Source organism: Panthera leo, chromosome E3, assembly GCF_018350215.1.
Source record: "Panthera leo isolate Ple1 chromosome E3, P.leo_Ple1_pat1.1, whole genome shotgun sequence".
NCBI classification, from domain to species: domain Eukaryota; kingdom Metazoa; phylum Chordata; class Mammalia; order Carnivora; family Felidae; genus Panthera; species Panthera leo.
Window position 1 is genome coordinate 19,590,588 of NC_056694.1, and position 27,833 is coordinate 19,618,420.

Sequence of the window (27,833 nt, forward strand, 5' to 3'; positions counted from 1 at the left end):
TATAACAAATAGGCTTGTGTCCGTTGGAAAGCCCCGCGCCCCCCCCCCCCCCCCAACTTCAGCTCAGCCTATCCAGATAGGCATGGGGTCAGTTTGGCTCACAAAGACCTGAATTCATCACAAGGCAAAATCCGGTGGTGGTGTCCCGTGGAATCCCAAATGTTCTCACCCTACTTTTCTTCTGCCTTAATTTGGAAGAAACGTCCTAAACAAACAGTCTCTTGGAATTAGCAGCAGCATATGGTGTTTACCTTGTCAAACTGCCATGAGTCTATCCCGAGGGGAGGAGATGTTGAGAGAACCTGGTGGGTAAGAGCTCACGGTTCAGACCCTCTGTCTGCTACTGACTGGGCTGTGCGACTTTGGGCAAATTGCCGTGTCTCACCGTGTTTCAGAGTCCTCAGCTACGAAATGGGGATTATAATTGCCTCCTTATAGAGTTGATGCAAAGTAGCATTTTGATTATGGGTTGTTAATATGTAAACAGCTTAAACCAGTGCTTGGCATACAGTAAATACTCCATAATGTTGGTGACTGGCACCGCACGGGGTATTTTATACTCAGTCTGGTTCAGTCCTCACGGCAGCCCTGAAGGATGCGCCTTGTTGTCTCCATGGTGCCCCGGAGTGTGCCCAGCATCTCAGAGGTCGCCAAGCGGGAGAATGGTGGGGGCCCTGCGCATGCTCCAGCCCTCAAAGTGCCTACCACCGCGGTGGGAGGGATGCGACATGGGCTGCGTTCAGGCTGCCCAGCTTGTCACAATGAAATTTGACCAGAGAGAAAATGATAGAAGCGGTTAAAGTATCTATCTGTCAAGGCCCGAGTCTTTTGCGGTTAGTTTCTATGGTTTCTGACACAATGGGATTCTGGTAGCTGATAGCCTTGGTCAGATCTCACTAGCCGAGTAGGGGCCCTTCCCCTCCAGAGTGCCAGCTCCAATCCGGCTGTTAGAAGCTCCCTCTCTTCTCCCCCTGATATTCTTAGAAGAGTCCCCCAAAGAGAAAAACAGGAGGCTGCGTTACCACGATGAGGCCGACCAGAGCGCGCTGCAGAGGATGACCCGGCTGCGCGTCACGTGGTCCATGCAGGAGGACGGGCTGCTCATGCTCTGCCGGATCGCCAGCAACGTCCTCAATGCCAAGGTATTTGGCCCCCGGGCCCCCGGGCCACAGGCCCCTGCCCCTCCCTGGCCTGCCGCCTCGCTTTCCCTCTCGTGGGGAGCTCTGTTCCCTATGTGGCCGCACACAGACACTCAAGGCCCCTGGGACGCTCAACTGTTTTGCTTGGCCACCAGGAAAAACGTTTCCCAGAATCCCACAGATGAATATTCCCGGCCTTGCTCATTTCTTTCCAGCCTTCGGCTAACACACATAGATCTTTGCCTACCTGCAGGCTAAACAGCTCGGCGCTGTTCTTACTCTCTTCACTGGGAACCTAACACTTTCTGCTCCCCTTCTCCTGCCCTCACCTGCCTGGAAAACTCCTATTTTTCTTTCATAACTGCTTATCATCTCTGGAGAGGCTTCATCGATCCTGCCAATTGGAAGTAATTACCGCGTTCTTACCGTGTCCTTCACACGTGGACTTTTCACGCTGCTTCTGTTGCTTCTGGCCCCTCTTGGCTTGCGGGAGTGGCTGCTGCTCAAGGCAGGGAGACTGCCCATTTGTTTTGTAGCCACAGCCCCTAGCACGGTGCTCACCACACGGTAACCACTGGGTCGTCGTTCCCCGAATCCGTGTGGGATGGTGATGGTGGCCTCAGCCTGGCTCCCCGGCTTCGTCACGGCTCAGTCCCTGCCTTCCGTGCCAGTCCCCCACACTCACGTCTTCCTCCCGGTCTGTGTCCTTGAACCCCGGCAGCTGGGGAGGGGCTTCCCATCGAGCAAATTCTTCCCCTTTCCTCTGATGTCACTGCCTCCAAGAAGGTTCCCCAGCCCGAGCCAGAGCTCCCCTTCTCACCATGTTCCCCAGAGTAGCCTCACTGACTCCTAGTCTGACTATTCCTGCCTCTTTGCCCGGCTCTGATCTTCTGAGTTTGCAGCAGGGCATGGGGAGAGCCATCCAGGTAGGCGAACGTCCAGGCCGGCTGGTTCACAGAAGCCGCCAGAGGATGGGCTCTGCCACCGTGTAGTCCAGGGCCTCCTCCAGGTAGTAACACCACCGGCTTCCTCGGTGCCCAGGTTGCGTGCCCTGTCCTCGGGCGCATCAGCCAAGAGAAGCCCTGGCGGAGGTCCCGTGCCCAGAATGCCCTCTGCGTCAGGCCTGCTGGATCCCTTTTCTCGACCACTTCTCCAGATGCTCGCACCCCCATTCCCTCCTAAGTTCCAGCCCAGTTCTTCCTCCAGGGAACAAGCTGGAGGTGACAGGCTGCCATCCCTGGTCTCTGTTCCTCGCCTCTGATAGCGGAGAGATGTGCCTGCCTCCACCCACCCTCCTTGCAGCCGGGTGGGACCAGGAGAGCCCTGCTTGGTTCTGGGGCAGCAGACCCTCCCCTCATCTGCTTAAATACACACCACATTCTTGGGCCACCTCATTCTGGGGGCTTTCGGAAAATAACCTCGTGATCAAGCCCCTTCCCTGTCTTGGTGCTCCTTTCCTGCATGTTTTTGGCAGAGATGTTCTCCTGAGTCTCTGATGGTGAAGCTAATTCAGTGCTTCTGTTTCTACTAACGCACAGAATGTTTCTGAGCGTACGCGATGTGCTCTTAAACCTCGAGAACCGCCCAGCTGACACATGTTTGGCATAACCTTCCCTAACATGCTGCCCTTCCAGACAGCATTACCCTGTGCCCTCCGAGTACCTGTTACTTGCCGGAACACTCTTCCCCACCAGTTGTTGAGGATTTGGCTTATTCTTCTCTGCCCAGCACCTCACTCGTGCCAGGCGCACCGTCAGTGCTCCGTAAATGTGATCCAAGTAAAGCCGGGAGGGGCCGGCTTTAAGTGTCCGCTGAGGAAGGAGGCGCCGCAGAACATACCTTCCCCCGTCCTTCGTGATCGTGACCCATAACGCGGGCTCTGGGGATACTGATTTTCCTTCTTGGCTTGTGTGTGTTCCAGGTGAAGGGCCCATTTGTCCCCTGGCAAGTTGTGCGGGACATTTTGCACTCTACCTTTGAAGAGTCTCTGGATAAAACCTCCCATTCGGTCGGACGAAGAGCTCGCTACATAGTCCGAAACCCCCAGGCCTATCTGAACTATAAGTAAGCCGTGTTTGAACTTCCATAAGTTGGGGCCACAGTTACTCCCGAGCTTCTAGTTCGTTCTTTACTTTCCTTGCATCTCGTTTGCCCAAGAGTCCGCCCTGAAATCCAGAGAGAGTGGTGCGTGTGCAACAGCTCGCCCGTAGCCCGAGTGTTGGGGCCTGTGGGTGAAACCGCTCGTGAGTTTTCAAGGGCTCGGCCTGCCTCTGGGCCGTTTTCCGTATCCGGGGTCTTACACGCTTCAGGACAGCCTTGTGACGTACGTGCTGTTCTCCTTCACTACCCATGAGGACACGGAGGCCAGTCAGGCTGGGCGGCTTACTGAATGCATCCCGCCAGTGGCGCGTGGTCAGGCAGAGGCGTCTGCTGAGTTTCGCCACTGTCTTCAGCGCTCAGGGCGGTTCTGGATGTCAGGGCCCGTCACATAGCTCCCTCCAGGAAGAAGCGGGGCAGGACCGGAGCCATCGGACCCAAGAGCACTGTCCCCATTACGTCCTCAGCACGTCCTCGGCGTTCCCCTAGAGGGCTGGGTCCGCGTAGTGGTGGCGGCTGGCCGGGGGCCGCAAAGCGTCCTCGTTGTGGCTTGTCGGTTGCCAGTGAGGCTGCCCCCCCAGGCCTTCCTCCCACGGCCAGGGCACGGCGCTGTCGCCCGCCCTGTCAGCCCCCGCCACAGGCGTGGGCTCGAGTGGGGAGGACCAGCGGGCGTCCGGGCTGTGCGCAGGGGGGCCCGAGCGTTGCCGCCAGCACGAGAGCGGGGCCGGGAGGGGGCACGTGGCAGGGTTGGGAAGGACTGCTCCCACCGACTGGTTGTTCGTGCCCTGGGTCGGCAGGAGAGCGTGGCTCGGGTTGACTCTGAGCCGTGGGCTGCCTGCCATCCGCTGGGTTGTAGAGGGAGACAGCCCAGCCGTGGATTGTGGAGTAAACCACTGCGACCAGTTGCTCACCCTCAGCACGACTGACATTTGGGGCCAGGTCATTGTTTGTTGTGGGGCCGTCCTGTGCACTGTAGCATGTTCAGTAGAAGCCCCGCCTCCACCCACTAGATGCCAGCGGCGCCCCACCCCCGACCGTGACAACCACACACGCAGGGGCCAGCGCACGAGGGCCCTTCCTGTGGGGAGCCACTTGGCCCTATGTGGAGAATCTTAGACTTTTCTAGAAGGGCTGTGGTCACCTGCTCCAAACCCCTCTTTTTTCAGAGTGGGAACAGCCCCAGAGAGAGGATGCAAGTCAGCCAGGGTGATAGTGCGTTGGCAGTGGAGTGAGTTCTGGAACTTGGGCTTCCTGGCCCCTGCCTGATGCTTCTCCGCTTGTCCCGCAGCGGCTGCTGGGCGAGGGGGACACGAAGGGCTGCGGCCCAGAGCCGCAGGACCCGGCACGAGACGTGTATCCACTTGGGGGCTGTGCCCTCACCTGCGAACAGAACGATACAGCCAATGTTAGCCACCCCTGGCCCACCCGCCCCGGCCCTCGGCAGGCAGGTGACCGTGGGGCCCCGACACCTCACCGAGCTCTAGGATGGAATGACAGCCTCCACCTTGCAAGCTCTTTGTGGAGGTGCAAGTGCCCGGCTCATAGCAGCCCTGCAAACACGGGTTGCCTTTGCCCGCGCTTCTTAGTGGGCAGGTCAGACTCTCCTTACGTTGCGGAGAGACAAAGATGTGTAGCGGACAGAGAGCGCTTTTGGAGATGAGAGCTCTTTCCCGTAGTGACACCAGGGCCTGTGTGATAGTTTAACATTTAGAGCACATCTTCACATAGGACATCTCATTTGGTCCTGGCCAGATGCCTGTGAGGGCAGACAGGCGGGAGTCCCTGTTCTCAGTTTATAAGTGGAGGACGGAAGCTCGGAGAGGCCGAGCGTGTGACGTGTGGGCGGCCACAGACCTGACTTGACTCGGGGTTGGCTGACCCCAAATCCTGCACTGTTAAGAGCCGTCATCACCCAGCAGGTATAAGGAAATCGTACTCTGTGTTTAGCCAAGGCCAGATGTGTTAGAACAGGAGCCTTCCGGCAACTCTGAACACAGACCTCAAGCCAGACCTCACGGCCGTCCTCCCTCCCTGCAGGGTTTGCCTGGCCGAGGTGTACCAGGATAAAGCACTTGTCGGGGACTTCATGAATCGAAAGGGCGACTACGAAGACCCAAAGGTAGGCCCCCCTGGGTCATCAGGCTCAGCCTGCCCTGAGGGCAGGGGTCTCTGGGTTCCCGTCTGGTCCTGTGGGTCCCGCAGCGCCTCCGCTGGCCTTACAACGTGGATGTTTCTCCCACGCGTCTGGGAGATCGGCTCCTTCGTTCTGTGGCTTTGGCCCCCGTTTGATGTGGCTCTAGCACCGGTTCTCAGAGGTGGTTAGAATCTGACACGCCACTTTGCAGTTGGGCCTGTTTCGTTAAGAAAACAGGGCCGCTCTTCGGAACGTCCAAACCGCTGGACTCCCTGGAAAGTTAGCAGACAGGACGGGGCCTGAGTTTTCTGGATACTTTGTGGGCGGGCTGGGCCGGCGGCTGACAGGAGTGAAGCCATCTTTCCAGACCCAGATTCCCTGCCCTGTGGCTCAGAGTCTCCTCATCCCCCGCTCGCCGAGCCAGCGCCGGGCTCTGTGCACGTGCGTCAGGCCTGGCGCCAGGCGAGGCCGGTCACAGCAGAGACCCAGCCCTTCTCGGGGAGCCCAGGGCAGTGGACAGGCAGAGAAGTGACTCTTCAGAGCAGTGCAGTCACCCGAGGGGAAAGCCCAGGCCCGCTGAGGTCGCACAGGGAGTACTGAGTGCTTTTGGTGCAGATGACAGAACACAACAACCCCACGGGGCTTCCAGCTGTTTCTCCCACGTGCCCAGCACCTCAGAAGAGGGCAGCCCTGTGCGGGCACAGCAAAGCAGAGATGTCATTAAGGCCCCACGTTCAGTCTGTCACTGGCTCCTGGTCCCTAATGGTCAGTGTTCATCCTCATACTGGCCACCTCGTGGTTGCCCCCTGACAGGTGGAGCTCCGTCCTCATCCCAGAATCCCAGGGCAGGAAGGATGGGGAGAGGGTGGCACTGGACCCTGGGATCAGGGAGGGGCCAGCCTTGCCCAGAGGCCCCTGAGGTTGCTGTCATTGGTTTAGATTCATCTTGACTCCTCCTGGGAGGCTGGGCAAATCAGATCGGGGCTGGCTCCAGGCTGAGAACGAACGGGGCCCCGGAAATGGGCTGCCAGCAGCATCTACTGCAGAGGGCTTCCGAAGGTGTTAGCACTTAGCCTAGACTCCAAAGATGAGGGACCCACTGAGGCAGAGGCAGCAAAGGAAGGGGGAACAGGGTGCTGGGGAGGGGGCCGCAGTGGGGCAGGAGCACGCCCTCCTCCTGCAGCGTGGGACAGCTTGCCCCCTGTGGGACGGATTAGAGGGGAGGCAGCGGGGAGAGTGATCTGTGCCCTAGTCTGGACTGGGCTGGGGGCAGCGCAGGGAGGGAGGGAGCCATTTGGGGTCCACAGTTGAGGGTGGGAGGGGAGGAGGAGGAGGCCGAGGCCGCTGTGCTCAGGGTGAGCCAGGGAGGAACAGAGCTGGGAAGGGGGAGGCGGCAGGGGAGCACGGGCCGGGCCTGCTGATAGGTGGCGCGCAACCGTGGGAGGCTGCAGGGATAGTGTGGGACACACTTGGGCCTTCCTGGGGCCTGGGGCCTGGGTCAGAGCTGGCAGTGCAGGAGTGAGGGCTGGCAGCGTGTTCCTTGACCGAAATCCCTGGGCCCAGTGGCGTCTGTCACCTTCCCAGGTGGATTCATCAGGCTCAAGAGGCAGGAAGGCAGAGGAGGTTACGGTTCTCTGTCCACATTTCCGGGGGGTCGCTGCTGGGAATTTGTGACAAGATTTCCCTTGACGTATCAGCAAAACCTCCCTTCAGGGAGAGAAACGGCTTAATCTCATTCTCTCATCTTGAAAGGTTTGTGCCAATGAGTACAAAGAGTTTGTGGAGAAGCTCAAGGAGAAGTTCAGCTCAGCCCTGAAGAATCCTAATCTTGAAACCCCAGACACACTCCAGGAGCTGTTTGCCAGGTAAGGTTCTTCTGGCAAGTTTCTGTGTGACTCTTACGGGGCAAGAGGAAGAGTCACCAGCCACGGGCGTCTCCCCTGGTCAGCAGTTCCACGGCCTTGCAGCTGACCTGGCTGTGTCCCCTGACTCTGAACCAGCTCGCCTCCTCTCGTGGGCGACTTGAAAAAGGAGAGGCCAGTGCCAACCCCAGCACCCCACCGGGCGCCCCCATTCCTTCTCCCACAGAGGCCCTGCTGCTGACTTAATCCGGGCTTCCCCGCGCACCGGGTGTGCTTTTACTAAGATTGCTCACTTGACCTAGGAGGACACTCCAGGATAGAAGTAGCCCTCCCGAGGCGGCAGCGCTTGTGACCCACAGGGCCAGGGTTTGAACTTCCGCGGTGGGCCTGATTCCAGAGCCCCCAGCTCTTTCCAGCTCGGCCGCTGGGCGCCTGGAGAACATACTTGGGTCCAAGCACGGAACCCGTGAAATGTTTGAGTCTTGAGTTCTGTGATCCAGGCCTGTTGCCACTGCCTAATTCACCTGTGAATCCCTTCTTACCAGCCCCATCGAGGCGGTCCCTCAGGCCACTAGATGTCTGAATTTCTTCCTGTAGAGAGGACGTTCATCTGTTGGTTCCCGTTTGGGAACCCTAGGACATGGTTGCATTTAGCCCCAACAGCTTCATCCGGAGATCTCGATCTTCCATCCGTCCAACAGACAATTTACGTGGTGCCCGCGTATGCCAGCGAGCGATTTGTAGTTGTTTTCAGAGTTGACATCAGTACCTTCTCTTGTGTTTGGGGCTCGTTTTTGCAGAGTTCCCCAGAACTCTCAAAGGGCATGGTTTATGTTCAGTCTTAAAGGTGTTTCAAATGGCCCGCATATTTTCAGTAAATTTACGAGGCAACTTTTAGTTATAAAAAAAATACGGTTAAAATAAAGCCTTTTTATTTTTTAAAGGAGAGTTCATGAACCATCTGGAGGAAGGAAGAAGTCCCGCCCAGTTGTAACAGTTTAACACTAAATTTGATCTGGAGCATTCTGGCAGGACAGGCAAAAAAGAAAATGGATCCAAATACTTTGACTGAAACCAGTTCTCATTTCCTGTTAACTAAATTTTAGGAAGAATTTACTGTTGCCAAGACAAATTTTGACTTTAGAATTATAGAAGCCAAAGAAATGTCTTGCAAATGAACAGCCATTATTTTTTTTAAGTGAGTTCTGCGATTTTGTCTTACGTTGAATTTCCTGGCTCTGAAATGCAATGGCTGGCACATTGGACTTCTCTTCTTGTATTTGTTTGCTTGGTAGGAACACAAACAACATTACTCGAAGCTCAGAAACACAGATGGGGACATAGCCTGCTATCTGATACAGCTACTCCCTCTTTTGAGATCTTTTCTTCCAGACATCTTTCTTATGCTTGTTTTTAATCCTGATGGGCCCACGATTTTAGATCCCCTTCCCTTGACAATTAGCGGTGGCTCTCTGCCAATAGGCACTTTTCCGTGTTGTTTCATAATTGTCCATAAATGAACACTCCTCATTTTCTCAACCCTCTTTTTACCAGCGCGCTCGTTTGACGAGTGGAGTATGGTATTTTCTCATTGTAATTGACACGTACGTGTTTGAATGTTAACGAGTTTCACATTTTCTCCAGCACGGTCGCCAGCGAATGGCCACGTTGAGCAAGCATCCGCGCAGCGAAGGTCTCCTGTGTTCCACTGACATGCTCTCCTTTCGTCCCTTATGCAGATACCGAGTTTTGGCGATTGGAGACGAAAAGGATCTGACCAGGAAAGAGGATGAACTTAATAGGTAGGTACTGATGTACTGAGTGCCTTTCCCTCAGCCCATGATCCTGGCTGCCTGCGGCCTGGCACAGGAGTCACCCCGGGCCCGACCTAGCCTGCCAGCCGTCTTTGAAGGTGAAGTTGTGTGCGAACGCAGCCTGTTCTGTGGGTCGTCTGTGCTGGTTTCATCCTGCAACATCAGGTCAAGTGACTATGGCAGAGACCACACAGCCCTCGAAGACCGAAATATTTATTATCTGGCCCTTTCCGGGAAAAGCTTGCCCACCCGAGCCTCACATAGCAGTGGCTTAGCCTTAAAGTGAGTTGAGGAGAGAGTTTCAATTCTCAGCCCATGAGCTTTCCACGCAAAGCTCTGCTTAGAAAGCTCAGCTGGTTTTTCTCATGTTGGATAACCAAGATTCAGTTTGATTTTAGCTCTACATTTCAATGAGAAGCCTCTCCTTTTTGGAGAAGAACTTGTTGGAGGTTGGATGAAAATGGGGCACGTGGCTGGGCCAGTCAGTGGAGCGTGCTACTCTTGATCTCATAGGTAGGTAGGTAGGTGCACTGAAAAAAATCTCAGCCCTGACTACATTTGTCAGTTGTCACGTACACCTGTTTTACGGCACCACTTACCCACTAGACTCAAACATTTTTTCCTGCAAACATGGAGCAGTTAGTAAGGCTTAAAAACCACCATGTGTTTTGTTTCGGTTTATGAATAGTCTAGGTGTTCGTAGCACTTTCATGGGAGGCAGCACTTTTTGAAAACGAGAACTGAATCCACCCAAAGTGAGCAGTGCCCGTGGCCCGCGGCCTCACGTGCTCTGCCGCCCACCCCACTGTCTTTCAGCGTGGATGACATCCACTTCCTGGTGCTCCAGAACCTGGTCCAGAGCACGCTGGCCCTCTCGGACAGCCAGATGGAGTCCTGCCGGTCGTTTCAGGTGGGTAGCGGGCACCCGGCGGCAGCTTTGCGGGAGCGCTGTGGGGCTCGCCCTGTCAGAGGCGGGAGCCGAGGGAGGCCCTCCTCGCTCATTCTCTTCTCAGCTGTGTGGTCTCGGGGGGTCCGATTTACCCTGAGACTCACGCCCTCACTTCTTTGATCTCGGAAGTGTGGCGGCAGGATCCAGTGACCGTCCCCCCCCAAATCCTTCCTGTGCTGAGGTTTTCGGTCTGATGTTTAAGGCAGAAACTTAGGCAGAAGAGGAGGTGAGCCATGACAAAGGACTGAGGCAGCAATTGAGCTGTACAGCTTATCTTCTCAAATCAGAACTTCTAAATGTCGAGATACTTTGATCTCTGGAGATCACCGTGCGGGAAGGCTGCCTTTCTCCGGGCCACGAGCTTAGATCTCTCCTGAGAACGTCTTAGAACGTAATGCTGCTTTATCTTGGCTGAGTGAGGGTGGAGGGCAGGCAGGCGCTTCTCCTTGAACCCCATCCCGAGCCTGGGGAGGTGCTGATATTAATTAGCACTCGCTACAAACAGGAAACTTGCGTTTCCCAGGGCGCGAAAAAGCAAATGTCCACGATCACACGACTCTCCATTGACCCAGAGTCCATGTGGCTCCAGGGCCCCAGCGGAGAGGTGCTCAGAAGGGCCTGCCCCCCGCCCCAAGCCAGTGCCTCCCTTGTTTTTGATGGTCACACAGGTGTATTCCAAATGGAACCTATTCACTTTTGTATTTAACCTCCAAATCTGAAACTCAGCGCTGGTTTACGTTACCAAATCAGCCCAGTTTGGAACACGAGAGGGACAAATATGAAAAAAAGGGATGGTATTATTTCTTTCTTTTTTTTTATTTTCTTCTATTTTTTTTTTAATTTTTTTTTTAACGTTTATTTTTTTTATTTTTGAGACAGAGAGACACAGAGCATGAACGGGGGAGGGTCAGAGAGAGAGGGAGACACAGAATCGGAAACAGGCTCCAGGCTCTGAGCTGTCAGCACAGAGCCCGACGCGGGGCTCGAACTCACGGACTGCGAGATCGTGACCTGAGCTGAAGTCAGACACTTAACCGACTGAGCCACCCACGCGCCCCTATTTTATTTTAATGTTTCTTCATTTTTGAGAGAGAGAGAGAGAGACAGAGCACAAGCAGGGGAGGGGCAGAGAGAGAGAGGGAGACACAGAATCTGAAGCAGGCTCCAGGCTCCGAGCTGTCAGCACAGAGCCTAAAGTGGGACTCGAACCCACAGACCACAAGATCATGACCTGAGCCGAAGTCGGACGCTCAACCGACTGAGCCACCCAGGCGCCCGTTTCTAATCCCACTGATGAGTTCAGACAGGTAGTGTCCCAAACTTTGGGTACCTCCTCACCCACCAGGGAGCCCTTGCAGCATGTGGCCCCCAGGCCCCGCGCCCAGAGACCGCAGAGGGGGTGGGATCCTCACAAGCATGCTGCCGGCCCCAGGATTCTGGCCAGGGTCCTCGGAGCACCCCGGGGGAAGACACGGTGTAGACCCAGCTTGGACACTGCACGTATCTTCCAGATGGTGCTTGTTACTTTGGCCACAGAGGAGATGAGGAGCACTGGGGGGAAACGGAGCGATTTAGGGAAAATACGGGACCCCGTGTGACCTGGTGGCGCTTCAGAGCACCACCCCGGCCCGAGTCCTTTTACGGCAACGGCCAGGCCTCTGCAGACTCAAGACTGAACGCTCTTTCCATGCCTCTCTCAATTCGTCACCGTGAGATGCAGCTGTGGTGGAGGGGCCCCAGTCATCCTGTTCTTGCCCCCCTCGGTGCCATGCAGCACTTGAGCCACGTTTATTCACGTGACGTGTGTACGTCTCGGAGTGGGAGGCTGGTGGTGGTGCCTCGCCCCTCCTGCATCCCAGCACTTTACAGATAAAGAGGGCAAAGCCTTGTGGGAGTCTCAACACACAGAGAGCAAGAATGGAACGGTTTTGGGGTGGGGGGCAGAAGTCCCAAGCAGACGGCCCTCAGTCTGGCCCTGGCTCTGTCTTGTCAGACCCAAGCTTGTTTAAAAAGAAAAAAAAAATGTTTTTAATTTACTGCCAGCATTGCCCATAAAGCTCCCAATTTCCGACTTTATACCTGTGGCCGTGGAGGGACCTTTTGGCTCTTCTGCCCAGCAGGGATTCGAGCCGGACGGGACCTCGGGGGTCAGTCCAACCGCTCATCACACAAGCAAGCCCGGCCCCAAAGTTAACGGCCAAAGCCAGGTCCCCGCGTCCCAGCCAGGGCCTCGTCCCCCGCGTCATCCTGCTGCTGTCCCTCCTCCGGTTCCGTTGGCAGGCGGCGTCTGGGTTCTGGTGGGTGGTGCCGAAGGCCTCATCGCTCTCCTTGCCCCCCGGGGGCGTGGGAAGTTGCGTGAGGCAGTGCCTGGGCCACAGCAAGAGGCGGGTGCTTCGTCAGTGACTGCCCGGCTGGCACTGAACGCTGGAGGGCCATCGGGGATGAGGTCAGAGGCCTTATATGGGATCCCACAAGGCTCCCTGCAGCCCCAAACTTCCGGAGGGGCTCTGCAGGGAAGCAGCCACTCCCAGGGGGCCGTGGTCGACTGTCTGCCTCTCGCATATCTGGCAGGCTGGGCCACACTCGCTCACTCCCCAGGCTTGGTGTGAGTGCTCCTGCACCAGCAGTCATCTGGGGAGCATGCCCATCACACAAGGCTTTTCTTTTTTTCCTTTCTTTTTTTAAATACGACTTATCGTCGAGTTGACTAACATACAGTGTGTACAGTGTGGTTTTGGGGGTAGGTTACAGGGCTTTTCACAGGAAGTGGAGCCCAGCTCCCCCCTCCCCAGAGGAGAGGAATGATGGCAAATTGGCCCCTCCCCCACCTCTTTCCCTCCGCCCCATGCAGTGCTTTCCCTTCAGGCCTGATGGTCTGTGCACCATGCCTGACGTCGAAGCTCTGTCTAGAGACATCGAGGGTGGTGTGTGAGCCTCAGACTGACAAGACCCAGTGTGTGCCCAGATCCCCCTCCGGCCAGCACCCCGACTGACTAGTGCCTTGGCTCTGCTGATCTCCTAAGTCCCTCTGCCATGGCACAGTGGTGAGGTCACTGGACTTGAGGGCAAGGCCTCGTTCTCGCCTCTTCTTGGTCCCACCCCTGCCCAGCAATGTGGCCTCGGAAGCTCCCTCGAAGTCCACGAGCCTCCGTCTTCTCTGGCACTCGTGGTTCTGGGGGCGATGCGGCAGAGAACCTTCCGAGCCTAAAATGCTCAGACCGTGACCATACTTTTTCCTGGCCAGCACTTTTGAGGAGACAGGCCTAGCAGGAACTGTCCTGGGGTCTAGTGGATGCTGGACATTTGCTGTTGGGCCAGTTGGCCAGATGGTGTGGACGCAGTAAAGCGGACGTGTTTGGGAACATACTGTGTGGGCGGAGCCAACCAGACGTACTAATGGGCTGAGTGAGGAGTAGGGAAAAGAGTGATATCAGAGATGATTCTGTGTTGACTCCCACTGTCTTTTTTTTATTTAAAAAATTTTTTTTAACGTTTATTTATTTTGAGACAGAAAGAGACAGAGCATGAATGGGGGAGGGTCCGAGAGAGGGAGACACAGAATCTGAAACAGGCTCCAGGCTCTGAGCTGTCAGCACAGAGCCCGACGCGGGGCTCGAACTCCCGGACCGCGAGATCATGACCTGAGCCGAAGTCAGCCGCTTAACCGACTGAGTCACCCAGGCGCCCCAACTCCCACTGTCTTTTTATCCAAGACTTAGCTGTGGGGTGCAGAGCAGTCCTTTCTCCCAGCTGCCTGTCCCTCTCTGTAGTATCCGGGGTGAGATGTGATGGGAGGGAGAAGTTTGAGGGTCGGAACTGCTGGCTTCCTCTGGGCACTCTCACACCACACCCCCGGGTGTCCTTGTCCCCCTGTGGGCCCCTCCTCTGCAGACCAGCTGTAGCGTCTGCTCCCCCCACCCCCCAGCTGCGGGACCACCTTGCTCACCCGCTGCCTTGCTGTGTCGCAGACTTTCCGCCTGTACCGGGAGTACAAGGACCATATTCTGGTGAAGGCCTTCATGGAGTGCCAGAAAAGGAGCTTGGTCAACCGGCGCCGCGTCAACCACATGCTCGGCCCGAAGAAAAACCGGGCTCTGCCCTTCGTGCCCATGTCCTACCAGTTGTCCCAGACCTACTACAGGTGAGCCCCGGGCGGGGCTGGGGAAGGCGCAGGGCGCCACCTCCAGGGGGGGCGTCACCTCCAGGGGGCGTGGGGCCCTCCCGTGGCCACAAGTGCAGGGTGCAGCTTCTGGAACGAGTTTCCTTCTCTGCGCCTGTGCCACCTGCTGTGGGGATAAGGGCAGTGCTCGCAATGGTTTGTTCTGGGACATTTACCAAAATGAGTTTCTAACGTAACAATTCGACTAACGGCACAGCCTCGTCGTCGGGCCTAATCGGTCATTCTCACAGCTCAGAGCTGCTCCGGGCTTCATCTTGAAGCCATCCCGTATTTTCCAGACTCCGTTTGCAGCACACCAGCCACCCGAGTGGTGGTTTGGGTTGCTGTGAGTCACCTTCCGGAGCGCCTCCTGACGGGAGCACTCCTCACAGCGTGGTCCGCACTCGGCGTGGCTGGTCTTGGTCACCCGCTCCGCATTTTGTGCCACTGGCCTCCTTAACCACACACATGGAGAGGAAATCTGTGGAAATAGTCCCAGGAGTCTCCTCTCCTTGGCAGCCCTCGGCCTTGGCTGGCCTCCTCTTCTCCAGGCTGTTCTCCTTGTCCGTCCTCAGATCTGCACTGAGGTCGTCAGAAACAGAAGAGCAGCGAAATGAGGGGGTTTGGGTTTTCTTAGGCATCCCTTTGCCCGTAACTCGAGACGCTCACGCCTTTCTTGAAGGCCCCTCCCGAGTGACCTTCTGCGTCCTTTGCCTTCCTGGGATGCCGCCTGCTGCAGTAAAAAGAGCCGTGGCTTGGGAGGCAGGAGACATGGGTCCAGGTCCAGCAAGGCCACTTCTCGACCGTTTTTCCCCTGCAGCATTCTAGTCTGTGAGCCAAGGGGTGGTGTTCACATCAGGAAGACCTCTGGGTCCCTCCCTGGGACCTGGGCCCGCGTTACAGCGATATGGGAAGGCACACTTGTGGACAGAGACCAGGCCTTGACTGTGCAGCCACCTCATGGAGACAGTGAGACAGACACACTCGTGTCCTCTCATCTCCCCGTGGTTCAGGGCTTGCCTCGCTAAAGGTTACCGCTAACAAAACGTGCATCCGCCTTCCCCAATTTGGCGCCTGTTCATAGCGAAAGGCCGCGAGGCGTGGAGTAGCGGGTTAGATGAAAGGCCACGGCCCCTCCGTGCAGGCGTCCGGTGAGCAGGGAAGGCACACGCGGAGGGGATTGGAACGCGGCGCCCTCACAGAGGCGGAAAAGAGGGCTTTGCGGGGGGGCTGGCGTGGCCAGTTTTGAACGCCAGGGTCTGAAGCGCCCATAGCCCATCCACGCGAAGCCCTCCAACATCCCGTCCTCAGTTCGGACCTTACCTCCTTTTTGTCCGCACAGGATTTTTACTTGGCGATTTCCAAGCACCGTCTGCACAGAATCGTTCCAGTTCTTCAAGAAAATCCTGGCTGCCGGCAAGTTGGACCAGCCTGATAATTTTTCCTTCAAAGACCAGGATAATAATGAGCCTGCACGCGACATGGTGGCATTTTCTCTGGACGGCCCTGGAGGACACTGTGTGGCCGCCCTGACCCTCTTCTCTCTGGGCCTCATTTCCGTGGACGTCCGGATCCCGGAGCAGATCGTGGTGGTGGACAGCTCCATGGTGGAGAACGAGGTCATTAAGAGGTAAGGGCTGGGGTGTAAGCAGGTGGGGCACGCACGCTGCTCTGAGCACAGCCGGGGCTCCGGCACCGGGGGCTTCCTCTCACGGCCGCGGCGTCACAGCGGCCACGCCCTGGGGGAGCCGGGGTGCGGCAGCCAGGCCGGGCCCGGCTCGCGCGCGGTCCCCTAGGTCCGTTTTCCTCTCCCAGCCTGGGGAAGGACGGGGGCTTGGACGAGGATGACGACGAAGAGGAAGACCTGGACGAGGGCTCTGGGGGCAAGCACCGGGCCATCGAGGTGAAAGCCCGCCAGGCCTCCCACACCAACTACCTGCTGATGCGGGGCTACTGCGCGCCCGGCATCGTCAGCACCCGCAACCTGAACCCCAACGACAGCATCGTGGTGAACTCCTGTCTGGTGAAGTTCCGGCTCCGCCGCACCCCGGCGCCCACCCGGCTCTGGCCCATCGGTGAGTGGCGCCGGCCGCCCCACGCCCGGACCCGCCTCGCCCACCCCCAGGCCTCGCGGGGGAGCCTCCGCTGGCCAGCCCTTCTCCTCCTGGGCCACCCCCCACAGCGGCCGCGTTAGAGCGGACCCCCTCTTCTGTTCCTTTCCCTCAGTCCCACGTGCAGGCCTACGCCCTCAGGTGGCCCCCTGGGCCCCGTGTCCTGGCCCACTCGCCACGCAGCCTTGTCATACTGCCGGTTCCCTCCATCGCTTGAAATCACATACTTTCACAAACTGCTTACATGTCACTTCTGACCTCTTGCTAGGACAGTCGGGTGTTCGGCTGACATTCATTGCCTGTCACCTCCCTTATTTACACTTTTTATACTCTTTCTGTCTCTTCTGTTAATTACGTCTGAAGCTCTAAGTAGCCTGCTTAAACCTTCCGTTCCCACATACCCTGAATGTGAGGCAGTCTCTTCCTCTCCCCCCACAGAAAGTGAACACATTCGGGCCCCTTCCCACCCCTTTCCTGCCTCCGCCTTTCCTTCGCCTTCCCCCGTCGGGGTGCACGGTGTTTACTTTCAGTTTCAGAACCCCAGTTAGTGTTCTGTGCTCTGTCTGGAGTTTGGCTTGGGCAAAAACATGGTCCGTGTGACCATGGTCGTGGCAGAGACAGCTTTTACGGGAAGAACGCACACCGGCCCCGCTTGCGAGAGCACACGTGGGAGTTGGGGGCGGGGGCCCACGATGTCTCCCGGGGTCTGAGGAGCAGGGAACACGGGAGCACCGACAAGGCAGGGCCCCCTCCGGGACTGCGAGGCTGCACTTCTCAGACCCTGGCCCCAAGGGGCATCAAGGGACACGTGTCGGGAGCCCAACTGCCAGGGGCCGTGCCCTGTGCAGCCAGAAGGTGACCCCTTGCTGTTCGGGGGGCAGTGAGCTGGCGTTGGAGCCCGTGCTCCGGTCTGGGCTGATTCGGGTCTCCCTGTCTTCACAGTCACGTCTCTGGAAGAGCTCCCTGTGGGAATATCCTGCCTCCCCGACACGTTCACCAGGCTGATCAACAGCCAGGAGGGCCCCTGCAGCTTGGATGAGTTTGTCCACCAGGTGGAGCTGTCCGGGTATGAACCTGGAGACGTGTGCGCAGCCCTGGAGGTCCAGGGGGCCATTGCAGCCACGGGCTGCTTCGGGGTAGACCGAGTGGAGCTGAGCAGGTGGTTCTCCGCCTTCGAGGGGACAGATGGCGAGCGCACCAGGACCTTCGCAGACTACGTCCAGGTGAGCCGTGCTCTCGGGTCACCTGGCGCAGCTGCAGCTCGGGGGCCGGATGCACAGAGTGGGTGGGCATGGCTTGGGATGCGTGGTGGAATTACTTGCCAAGATTAAAAATAGGAGATTTTGCCTAAAACCCAGCTTTGGGATGTTAGAAGGTCTGGCAGCCTGGGCCCCGTTGCTTTAGCCACATAGCACGGTTGGACAGAGCCAAGTAGGGCCATGTCCGCGGCCGTGACTCCCGGGGATCCTGCCACTGGCCCCGCGTACTCACCCCTCTACCTGCCTGGGCCCAGTTTCATCAGGCACCCTTGCACCCAGAGAATGTCAAAACAGATGGACCTCTTAAATCAAGTGTCGTGGGGCCTGGCTCGCCCTCCTGCGTGTTGTCCGTAGTTGGAAGCAGTGGGATGCACGTCAGCTATCGGTGATGTCACAGAGATGCCTGCCTTGCAGCGTTCATGGTGGGGGAGGAGAGTAGAGACCAGTGTTCCTGGTTATCAAACCAGTTTTTAGGAGCACAGGACAGGAGAGAGGGGTCGTGACGACCATTCACGTGGTGTTTCACTGTTCACGTAACTCCTGCCTCTGGAGCTCTAGGAGGTAAACCGACACGGGTCAGGCGGCTCCCTGTGTTCCCTGCTGCCCAGCCCCGGCCCCAGGTGGTGAGTGCCCGCATGACCCTCCCCACCAGTCCTGCCTGACCTGGTTTCGGGATGTGAACTGGGGCAAGTTTCTTGAACCCTGACCTATGGGTCTTCAAATCTGGAAATGAAAAGAAGGACCACCCAGCGTTGGTGCAGTGCCTAGATCAGAACAAGGACCTCAGAAGCAGGGCTTGGCATAAGTACGAGAGGAGAGTTCCCGTCATTCATGTGGGAACGGTCTTGGCCTTTACAGAGCTCGGGGTGTTGAGTCCCCTGGGAGGACGCTTTGATGGCCGCGTCAAGGGCACAGCTTCGGTTCCCCGAAGTTCACACCAAGCGTAGAGAGGGCCACACAGCCAGCTGGCACCCACCTGGGGCTGGAAGGCAGACCTGGGCCCCGAGTTGTCCGTCCCGGAGGGACTGGGCTTGCCGTTTGCTCAGGGCGTTCAGACACATCGGGCAAGGGAAGCGGGCGTGAGGATCGTGGGGTCCCCCACAGACCCGGTGTGTCCCCCGCTTCTCCTAGGACCTCTTGGAGTACCACCAGGTGGTGGAGGTCGGCGGCAACACTGTTCGCCTGGTGGCCATGGCCTCTGCCCAGCCCTGGCTCCTGCACTCGGTGCGGCTGAAAGGCAAAAAGGAGGATGCGGACGCTCAAAGAGAAGACCACCGGAGCCCCCGGAGCGCCAAGAGGCGTGCCAGCTGGACGAGCAGCGATGTGGCCCGTGAGGGTGGGGACACCGACCTGGAGAGTCCCCAGAAGCCCCCCGCCAAGAGGCCCGCGCTCCAGGATGTGCGCTTGGCCCTGAGCCCCAGGCCCAGAGCGGAAGAGGAGCCGGAAGCCCTGGCGCCTGCTCCGCCAGCGGCTCCCGGAGACGCGGGCGTGAAGGAGCCTGCCCCGGGGGCGCCGGAGGCCGGGCAAGAGTTCCAAGAGAATCTGAGGGCAGCCAGCCCTCTAGGCCAGGAGCCGCTGAGCTGTCAGGCCCAGCTTCCAGAGGGATCTGAAGACCCCAGAGGTACCGAGCCTTGTCGCCGGCCCACCCTCCCCCACCTGCCCATTCTCTGCCCTCGGGTCCGAGCAGTCCCCACATGCCGCTGGGAACCTGCCACCGGCCACAGAAGGCCGTTGCCTCCAGCCTTTCGTGTCTCCGCGTAGAAAGGTCTCGCCTGCGTCCGCTCACTGCTTCCACTAGAGGGCCTCAGCCTCCTGAGTGGGGGTGGGGGTTCTAAGCGTGGTCACCGGAGTGCTTCTGGAGGGCTGTGTGTGCCAAGGTGTCCCGTGCGAGGGAGCGGTGCCTGAAATAGGAGGCGTCTCGCTTTCCGTCGGGACCGGCTGACGCCCGGGGACTGAAACCTCCCCTGTGGCGAGAGCGCTCCTGTCTGGGCTCAACGCGGGCCTCTTCCCGGGGCTTCAGAAGGTCTTTGCCTGGGGTTGATGCACAGAGCTCTGCGGTCAGGGCTTCTGGGCGGGAGGGGCTCGCTTGGCTCCCCTTGTGGGGGCTCCTCGGGGCCCCGGGAACACCCCTCACCCTCACACGCCGTGGCCCAACCCGGCTTCGTTCTGGGCGTGCCGGCTTTGTTCCCTCAGCCCCAGAGCCCTCACGTGCGTGTCGCACGGAGGGAGGAGGAAGAGGTAGACTCCGCCCCTTAGTCTCCCTTGCCCTTTCCCTCTCCTGTCAGGTTCGGCAGAGAGTTCTGTGGCCGGCAGCCTGTCCCAGGCAGCATGGGAAAAGTGAGTGTGTGCCCAGATTCGGGGGGCCTGGGCGGGGCGTGGGTGCGAGGGTGGGGAGTATGCCCCAGGGTCCCCGTAGCGATCATCACGTGGAGGTGGTTCACGGTCGGGCACAGCGGTTCTCGGCGGGGAGACCTGCAGACTCACGGCACGTTGTCCCGCTTGCTGGGGGCACAAGGCAGGAGCTTCTAGCATGCGGTGGGCGAGGGCCCGGGGTGTGGGCTTCTGCAGTGTGGGTCCATCTGGAACCGTGGCCTTTCTGGTGGGGGGGCACCCCCACAAGTGCGTACGTGGCCCTCAGCTTGGCGGGGCCGAGCGCCCCCGGCTCAGATGCAGCCCTTCCAGGGCCCAGCCAGGGCGGGCGGAGCCAAGTGTCCAGCCGATGCCAGGCCTGCCCTGTGCCTGGACCCTGCGCGGCAGACCGGTCCTGGGGATAAGGGGGGAGGGGGGCTGCCAGATAGGACACGGAAGTAGAGCTTCCGCATAAGGACCCCAGCTTGGCCCAGTGTGCAGGCAGCCATTGCGTCAGGGTCCGGGATGGAGCTGGTGAATCCAGAAATCGAAGCTCTTTTCCGTCCCCAGCCAGTGGGGGTCCGGTGGGGGGCTCATCGAGGCCTCGGTTGAGGCTGAGGGGGAACGGGTCCCCTCAGCCGGCGATCCTGGGCCCCGGGGCCGGGACTCCTCCGTCCAGGTGGGAAGGGCCTCGGCGTCCCCTCTGTGGAGCGGGGGGTCCGCGCCTCAGCGAGCCTGTCCCCTCACCCGCCAAGCCCGACAGCGGACTGCCGTCCCCGCAGGGACTGCGAGGGCATCTCGTTCGTCGCCCGCCCGTGGCGCATCGTGGACGGCCACCTGAACGTGCCGGTGTGCAAGGGCATGATGGAGGCCGTCCTCTACCACATCATGACCAGGCCCGGCATTCCCGAGACCTGCCTGCTGCAGCACTACCAGGGCGTCCTGCAGCCCGTCGCCGTGCTCGAGCTGCTCCAGGTGTGGCCGGGCCGTCGGGGGGGTTTCTAGGATGGGCCTGAGGGTGCCGAGACTCCCCCCCCCACCCCCCCCGCCCCAGAGAGTCCTACCCCCCAGCCCTGCCGAGAGATGAGCCCCACGCCTGTGTCCTGCCCCGGCCCTGGGGCCCTGTCTCCTGCCCCGGCCCTGGGGCCCTGTGTCCTGCCCCGGCCCTGGGGTCCTGCAGCTCCCAGGATGGGGCGGAGGATGCGATCCGCAGGTAAGCCCGCCAACCTGGGTGTCCCGCTGTCTCCAGGGCCTGGAGTCCCTCGGCTGCATTAAGAAGTGCTTGCTGAGAAAGCCCGCGGCCGTCTCGCTCTTCTCCAAGCCCCAGCTCCAGGAGGCCCAGGCGCCCTCCAGCCTGAGCGACAGCCCCACGGTGTTCTACGAACCCACGCTGGACTGCACCCTGCGACTGGGCCGCGTGTTCCCCCACGAGGTCAACTGGAACAAGTGGATCCACTTATGAGGCTCGTGTGGTCACCACGACCCCCCTCGCACCACTGGCTCCTGAGGAGGGGGTGACTGGTGGGGGGGAGGGCTCCACTTCGCCCCCGTGCACACCCCACCCTGTCTAGCGCACGGGGGCGGGTCAGTGCCAAGCCTCCCCTCCGGCCCGAAACTCAGAAGGGGGCCGCTCGCCTGCCCTCTCCGGGGCTCCCTCCGGCTGGCCTGACACCCCGCTAGGTCCCAGCGGGAGCTGTCGGGGAGCAACTGCCAGGAGACTCCGGTCCCCACTCTCCCCCTCTTGTTCCCAGGGCATCTCGGCCCTTGCTGCCCGCGCAGACGCTGCCCTCGACGCTGCAGCCCGCCTCCTCTGGGGAGGCCGGGCTGTGGCGAGTTTGAGCAGCCCTCGTGGGCCTGGACTCCGAGGGCTTCCGAGTTGTGGCCGCCGTTGGGGAACAGAGCCGCCTGCCCGGGGCCCCTGAGTCTTCGGTGTGGACCTCAGCCTCATTGTCCTTTGGCCAGCGAGAGATCGGGAGCCCACGTCGCTCATGCCTCCAATGCAGATTACAGCCACCGTGGCGGAAAGCCCGAGTGCCCCTGAGTGGCAGGGCCCCAGCGGGGACTTCCTCCGCTCCAGGCAGGACATCTGACCCAGCCACCCAGAGAGGACCCTGCGCTTCCCTTTTTATTAGCCTGGCGAGCCGCCCGGCAAGCCTGCAGCGGGATGGGCGCTCCTTCCTGCTGGCTGCAGCCCAGGAGCCACGGAGGCCTTGGATTTGTTTGTTCTTTTCACCTCTTTTCTCTTTAAAAAAAAAAAAAAAAAAAAAAAAAAAAATCTCTTGGCATGTATTTATTTTGGTTTTTTTTTTTTAATTAAAGTGAAGTCAAATGCATTTAGTTTGATGTGTTTCCTAAAGACTCTCTGATCCCCTGGGGGATCCCCTGCTTCCACTTGCAGAACAGCCAGGAATAAATGTTCCCAGTAGAACCAGAGGAAGAGGGGGTGGCCAGCCCTGGGCACCGCCTCGCCCGCCTGCCTCTGCCCTGAGAGCCTTCCTCCTCCTCAGCTGGGCCCCGGGCCTGTCCTTGACAGAGAAGTGACTGGAGGTGTGCCAGGCCAGCAGGCCGCAGAGGTCACAGGCCTGTAGTGTAGGTTTAGGGAATGAAGTTCTCTTTCGCTCTCTTCCCTCCACTCCCCTCCTTCCTTCCGTATGTGTGTGTGTGTGTGTGTGCGTGTGTTAATTGCCAACATTTTTTAAAAATTGGGCATTTCACATTTTTTAAAAATCCAGAGTTTTAGTTTCTTAAAAAAAATGGAGAGATCCAGCAACAACTGTATCCACAGCCAGAAGTGTGGCACGTGCCCCCCTGGTCCCCAGGGTCCTGGTCCGGGCCCAGCCACATGCCCGCCAGCTTCTCCAACTTAAAAAGCAGCCCATCTGGGCCATGTCTGACCTGCAGCACCTGACCTGGCCCAGCTCACGGCCCAGTGTCTCTATCCTGGGACCTGGACCCTGGACCCTGGTCACTCCAGGCCAGACTCCAGGGTGACAAAGGGCAGGATGGGGCACAGGGTGGGGAGTCAGGGTGAACCCCAGCACAGCCAAGAGCGGGCCACGTCTTACCATCATTTTTTTTTTTTTCTTTTCTCATTTTTACTCAAATGTAAAAGAAATAGCATTTAGGGGGATTTTTTGAGATCAAATAGAATAAGAAGTGTTCTCTGCTCTACGAACAGAAAATACTTTACAAATGCCAGGTGCTTCCTTTGGGAACACGTCATGTGGTAGAAGGAAGGTGGGGTCATGGGAACCCAGTGTTGACATTCACATCTCAGAGCCTTAGTTTTCTCACTTGAAAAATGGGGTAGACTACCTCTCTCATGGGAGGACCAGATACACTGAAGAACTCCCAACTGTGAGTGCATGGTAGGGTTCAGCAAAGTTTATCTTCTCTTTTCTTTCTCTCCTGCCCCCTGCCCAGATGAATGATGGTTTGGGCCTGTGTTTGGGGGTTAGCACATAGGGATGAGGGGTGCAGCCCTCTGGTGGAGAGATGGGCTTCTGTGACCACTATTCCACATTCCACAGCCAGCCATTCTGTGCAAGGATGATCTGTTCCTCCCACTACCTACCTGTGCATCTGTCCATCTACCCATCCATCCACTTGCCCACCCACCCATCCATCCACCCATCCACCCACCTACCCATCCATCCATCCACCCATCCACCCACCCATCCACTTGCCCATCCATCCGTCTGTCCACCTGTCCACCCATCCATCCATCCACCCATCCACTTGCCCATCCTCCCATCCATCCATCCATCCACCTACCCATCCACCCATCCATCCATCCACCCATCCACCCATCCACCCATCCACTTGCCCATCCTCCCATCCATCCATCCACCCATCCACCCATCCACCCATCCACTTGCCCATCCCCCCATCCATCCATCCATCCACCTACCCATCCATCCATCCATCCACCCATCCACCCATCCACCGAACCACTTGCCCATCCCCCCATCCATCCATCCATCCACCTACCCATCCATCCATCCATCCACCCATCCACCCATCCACCCATCCATTCATCCATCCATCCATCCACTTGCCCATCCATCCATCTGTCCACCCGTCCACCCATCCATCCATCCACCCATTCACTTGCCCATCCTCCCATCCATCCATCCATCCACCTACCCATCCATCCATCCACCCATCCACCCATCTACCCATCCACCCATCCACCCATCCACTTGCCCATCCCCCCATCCATCCATCCATCCACCTACCCATCCATCCATCCATCCATCCACCCATCTACCCATCCACCCATCCACCCATCCATCCACCTACCCATCCATCCATCCATCCATCCACCCATCCACCCATCCACCCATCCATTCATCCATCCATCCATCCATCCACTCACTCACCCACCCAGTCATCCAGCCACATCCATCCATCCACTCAAGGTAGCTCTGCCCTTCCAAGTTTTACAAAGTGTTCTAGGAACCACAGCAGAGACCAGAAGGTCTGAGCACAGATGCCTTCAGGGGTCAAGCAGGTAACATAAATGACAGGAAGAGGAGCCCTGTGTTAAATATGAGCGCTAGGGAGTGGTAGAGGCTGTGGAAAACTAAATTGTGTGTGTGAAGGGTGGGGAAGAGTTCACGTTTGGACTGAGCAGCAAAGGCGGGGGTGAGGAGGGACGCTGAGCCCAGAGGGCAGACATCCTGTTCACCCTGGCCTGCCCCTCACTGGAGGCTGGCACCACAGGGCCCGGACACCCGTGCCTCTGTCTTCTTGGTGTCCCCAACCTGCAACATGGTAATCCAGTCTCTTTAAAACAGTACAGTAAGACTTAAGCCTCCGAGTTCCTTTCCCCTGAAGACCTTTTTCTTTGTGCTTCCCTTTTATGTGCCCCTGGAAAACAGGCCTGTGATGATAAAGCTCACTCCGCTCCCCCGCGGGGTCCCTGGCACACCCACATCATCACATCTCCCGCTAACCGGCAGGAGTCCCCGGCACAGGCCCCCATGTCCTGAATGTCCCCCCTCCTTTCCCTGGGGGTGAGCACCGTCGTTCCTGGTTTCCCCCACCAAGCACCCTGGCAGCTGCCTCCCCAGACTCCGCCTCCCTTCTGTCTTGAGTCCTCAGATCTTGTCCAGCCCTCCTGGGTGCCTCCACCTGAGTCCTTCTTCCCCCCCTTCCTGCCTCGTTTCTCACCTGGGCTGAGAGTGATCTCTGCCTTCTGACCCTTGACCCACTTCTGCCAGAGATTTTCCAGTTGTGCTTGTATGCGTGGATCTGTGTGCAGACGTGTAGGTGTGAACGTGCATGTGCGTGGGTGTGCGTGCACGCGTGCGATCTCCCTGCTTTGTGAGATTTCACCACCCCCACCCTCCAGGGCCCTGTGCGTGTCCAGCCGCCCAACGCGTAGCAGTCAACCCGTGTTGAATTAACGAAAGAACCCCATCAGCTCACTTTGTGTCCTCACCACCATATTCCCACTGCGGAGGGTTGCTGTGACCATCGTACAGGGCCATATAAGCCACCTGACCCCAGCCTGAGGCCGCTGCCCTCCAGGGACACGTCAGCCTAGTTCCAGTGGTCACCAGCAGGTGGCAGCACTGTTCGCTGCTCGTTCAGCGGGCTCTCCAGAGGTCTGTCCAGCCTGGGCTGCGGTTGAGATCAAATCTCAACCTCAAATCTCTTGCCACTAAAGATGGGGGAAAGACCCCATGGTGTGAGCAACAGGGGAGGGTCTCCTGCTCCATTTACAGACTTCCAAGCAGGCCCCTGTCTTCATCTCTGTATCCCATTCTGTGGCACTTCCAGGGTCGGGGCCAGGTGGCCCTCTCCTGGTCTCGGTCCCCTCCTTCCTCTCTGCCCACTGCCTTGTCAGTGGATATTCTGCCTTTGATTGATTCACTCACTCATTCGTTCATTTACTCAGTATTTGCTGAGCACCTGCTCAATGCAGGTGCTATTCTAGACTCTGAGACATAGAAGTGAATAAAACAGACAAGACCCGGGGCGCCTGGGTGGCTCAGTCGGTTAAGCATCTGACTCTTCATTTTGGCTCAGGTCGTGATCCCAGGGTCATGGGATCGAGTTCTGTGTCGGGGTCCCTGCTGAGCATGGAGCCTGCTTGGGATTCTCTCTCTCCCTCTCTCTCTCTGCTCCTCCCCCACCCTCTGAAAATAAATAAACATTTAAAAAAAATGTAAAAGAAAGCAAAGAGCAAAATTATCTTTAACAACAACAACAAAAATCCCAAAAAACAAACAAAAAAAGACAAAACCCCTGTGCTAGTGGGATAGACAGTAAATAAAATAAATCAAAGACATAGTTTAGAGCTTAATAAAAGGTTATGGAAAGAAAGAAAACTACGTCAGCGGGGGGTGCTTTGGCTCTGAGTGAGGGGCCCTGGGCAGGTCCTGCTGAGAAGGTGACATCTGAGCGGAGACGTGATTCCTCTCGTTTCCCATTCCAGGGTTGATGTTTCTTGACTGCCGAAGATTCCTCTCCCGTTTCCTTCCTGCTGAGAACACAGCTTGCTTCCTCCTGCCTTCTGGGTGTGATGGGCTCCCGGGACGGGAAATGCATGTGCTGACTCTCCCATCTTTCCTGTCCCCGGTTTTCCGAGAAACGTCCGGAGCAGCCGCGGTGGGATGTGCCCTGCACGGTTCCGGTGGCCAGTCCCAGGTGGGAAGGGGGCAGAGGCTTCCCCTGCAACAGGGAGCCTCCAGGAAGAGGCTCTGCCCCTGCTCTGCTTTCTTGTGTGTTGGCCTCATCCCAGGTGAGCGGTCCCTCCCAGCAAGCTGAGGGGCTGATGGCTGTCCCCCACCCCCTGCCCAACGACGACGGGGAAATTGAGGCTCAGAGACAGAGAGCGACAGCCCAAGGCTGTTCATGAGAAGGGACAGAACCTGGTCCTCTGGTCTCAGGATGGGAGGAGAGTCCTCACGAGGCTAGGACACTCCCCACGGCAAGTGACACAAAACCATCTCAAACCCATGGAGGCCAAAAAGGGAAACTCACGGCCCCTCAGCCCAGTCGGGCCAGGCTGGGTTGTGCTGAGCTAACAAGCAGCCCCCTAATCTTGGTAGGTTACAACAGGGATTTATTTCTCACTCACGACTCGTGTCCCTCTCGGGTGACCTGGAGACTCCGCTCTCCGTGTCTCCTGATGGAGCAGCCCCCAGCTCACCCGTCACGGTGGCAGAGAGGAACAGCGCTCTGGAGGACATCACGATGGTCAGGGAAATGCTCTGGTCCAGAAGTGAGACGTCACCACTTCTCCTTACAACTCACTGGCCAGTCCCGGTCACGTGGTACCACACAAGAGGAACCAGAGAGGGAAGAGCTGGAAATATTTGGTCAACAGCATAATGACTTCCGTACCCGTGGTTTCAGGCATGGCTGGATCCAGGAGCTCAAGAGGTATTACCAGGAATCTCTCTCCACTCCCGGCTCTGCTTTCTTGGGGGGTGGCCTCATCCCAGGTGAACTGTTCCTTCCTGGTGCCCCCCACCCTGCCCTGCGGCCCCAGGCTTTGTTTAGTCCCGGTTCCAGCAGAAAGAGCACACTGAGCTGCTCGGGTCATGTGCATGTCCCTGAACCAGCAGCGTGGCTGGGAGGGGCACAGAATGCTCTGTCAGCCAGGCCCGGGTCATGCAGTGGCCACTCCCAGAGCTGGGGTCAGCAGCCCCACACGGACGCCGCACAGGCAGGAACAACAGGCAGCCTCGGGTGTTTGCCGAGAGTTTGTTACCTCTTGACCTCGGTCCCTTCCAGCAGAGCAGAGCTATGCTTGGGATCAGGAGACTAGAGCCCGAAGTGGGGCTCGAACACAAGAACCCTGAGATCGTGACCTGAGCCGAAGTCGGATGCTTAACCCACGCAGCCACCCAGGCGCCCCGATCCTCCTGACTCTTAACTTAAAAGAGTCTTAGCGGGGTTGAGTGTCTGACTCTCGATCTCAGCTTGGGTCATGATCTCGTGGTTT

At 58.2% G+C, this 27,833-nt stretch overlaps 1 protein-coding gene across 3 annotated transcripts in view; it reads left to right on the forward strand.

The window, feature by feature from the left end:
• GTF3C1 (general transcription factor IIIC subunit 1) overlaps nucleotides 1–22,117 on the forward strand; it is a 74,679-nt gene extending 52,562 nt beyond the window's left edge. For 2 of the 3 annotated variants that reach the window (XM_042921054.1, XM_042921056.1), the window contains 15 exons: nucleotides 985–1,142; nucleotides 3,061–3,203; nucleotides 5,274–5,355; nucleotides 7,123–7,235; nucleotides 8,972–9,034; nucleotides 9,863–9,956; nucleotides 13,964–14,136; nucleotides 15,497–15,784; nucleotides 15,970–16,229; nucleotides 17,208–17,488; nucleotides 18,656–19,145; nucleotides 19,810–19,861; nucleotides 20,656–20,848; nucleotides 21,123–21,336; nucleotides 21,625–22,117. In XM_042921054.1, coding sequence (XP_042776988.1) covers nucleotides 985–1,142; nucleotides 3,061–3,203; nucleotides 5,274–5,355; nucleotides 7,123–7,235; nucleotides 8,972–9,034; nucleotides 9,863–9,956; nucleotides 13,964–14,136; nucleotides 15,497–15,784; nucleotides 15,970–16,229; nucleotides 17,208–17,488; nucleotides 18,656–19,145; nucleotides 19,810–19,861; nucleotides 20,656–20,848; nucleotides 21,123–21,335 — 2,603 coding nt within the window. In that variant the 3' untranslated portion in view covers nucleotide 21,336; nucleotides 21,625–22,117. Of the gene's footprint in view, nucleotides 1–984; nucleotides 1,143–3,060; nucleotides 3,204–5,273; nucleotides 5,356–7,122; nucleotides 7,236–8,971; nucleotides 9,035–9,862; nucleotides 9,957–13,963; nucleotides 14,137–15,496; nucleotides 15,785–15,969; nucleotides 16,230–17,207; nucleotides 17,489–18,655; nucleotides 19,146–19,809; nucleotides 19,862–20,655; nucleotides 20,849–21,122 lie in introns of all 3 variants that reach the window. The other variant, XM_042921055.1, reaches the window with a different exon arrangement.
• Nucleotides 22,118–27,833: the final 5,716 nt, after the last annotated feature.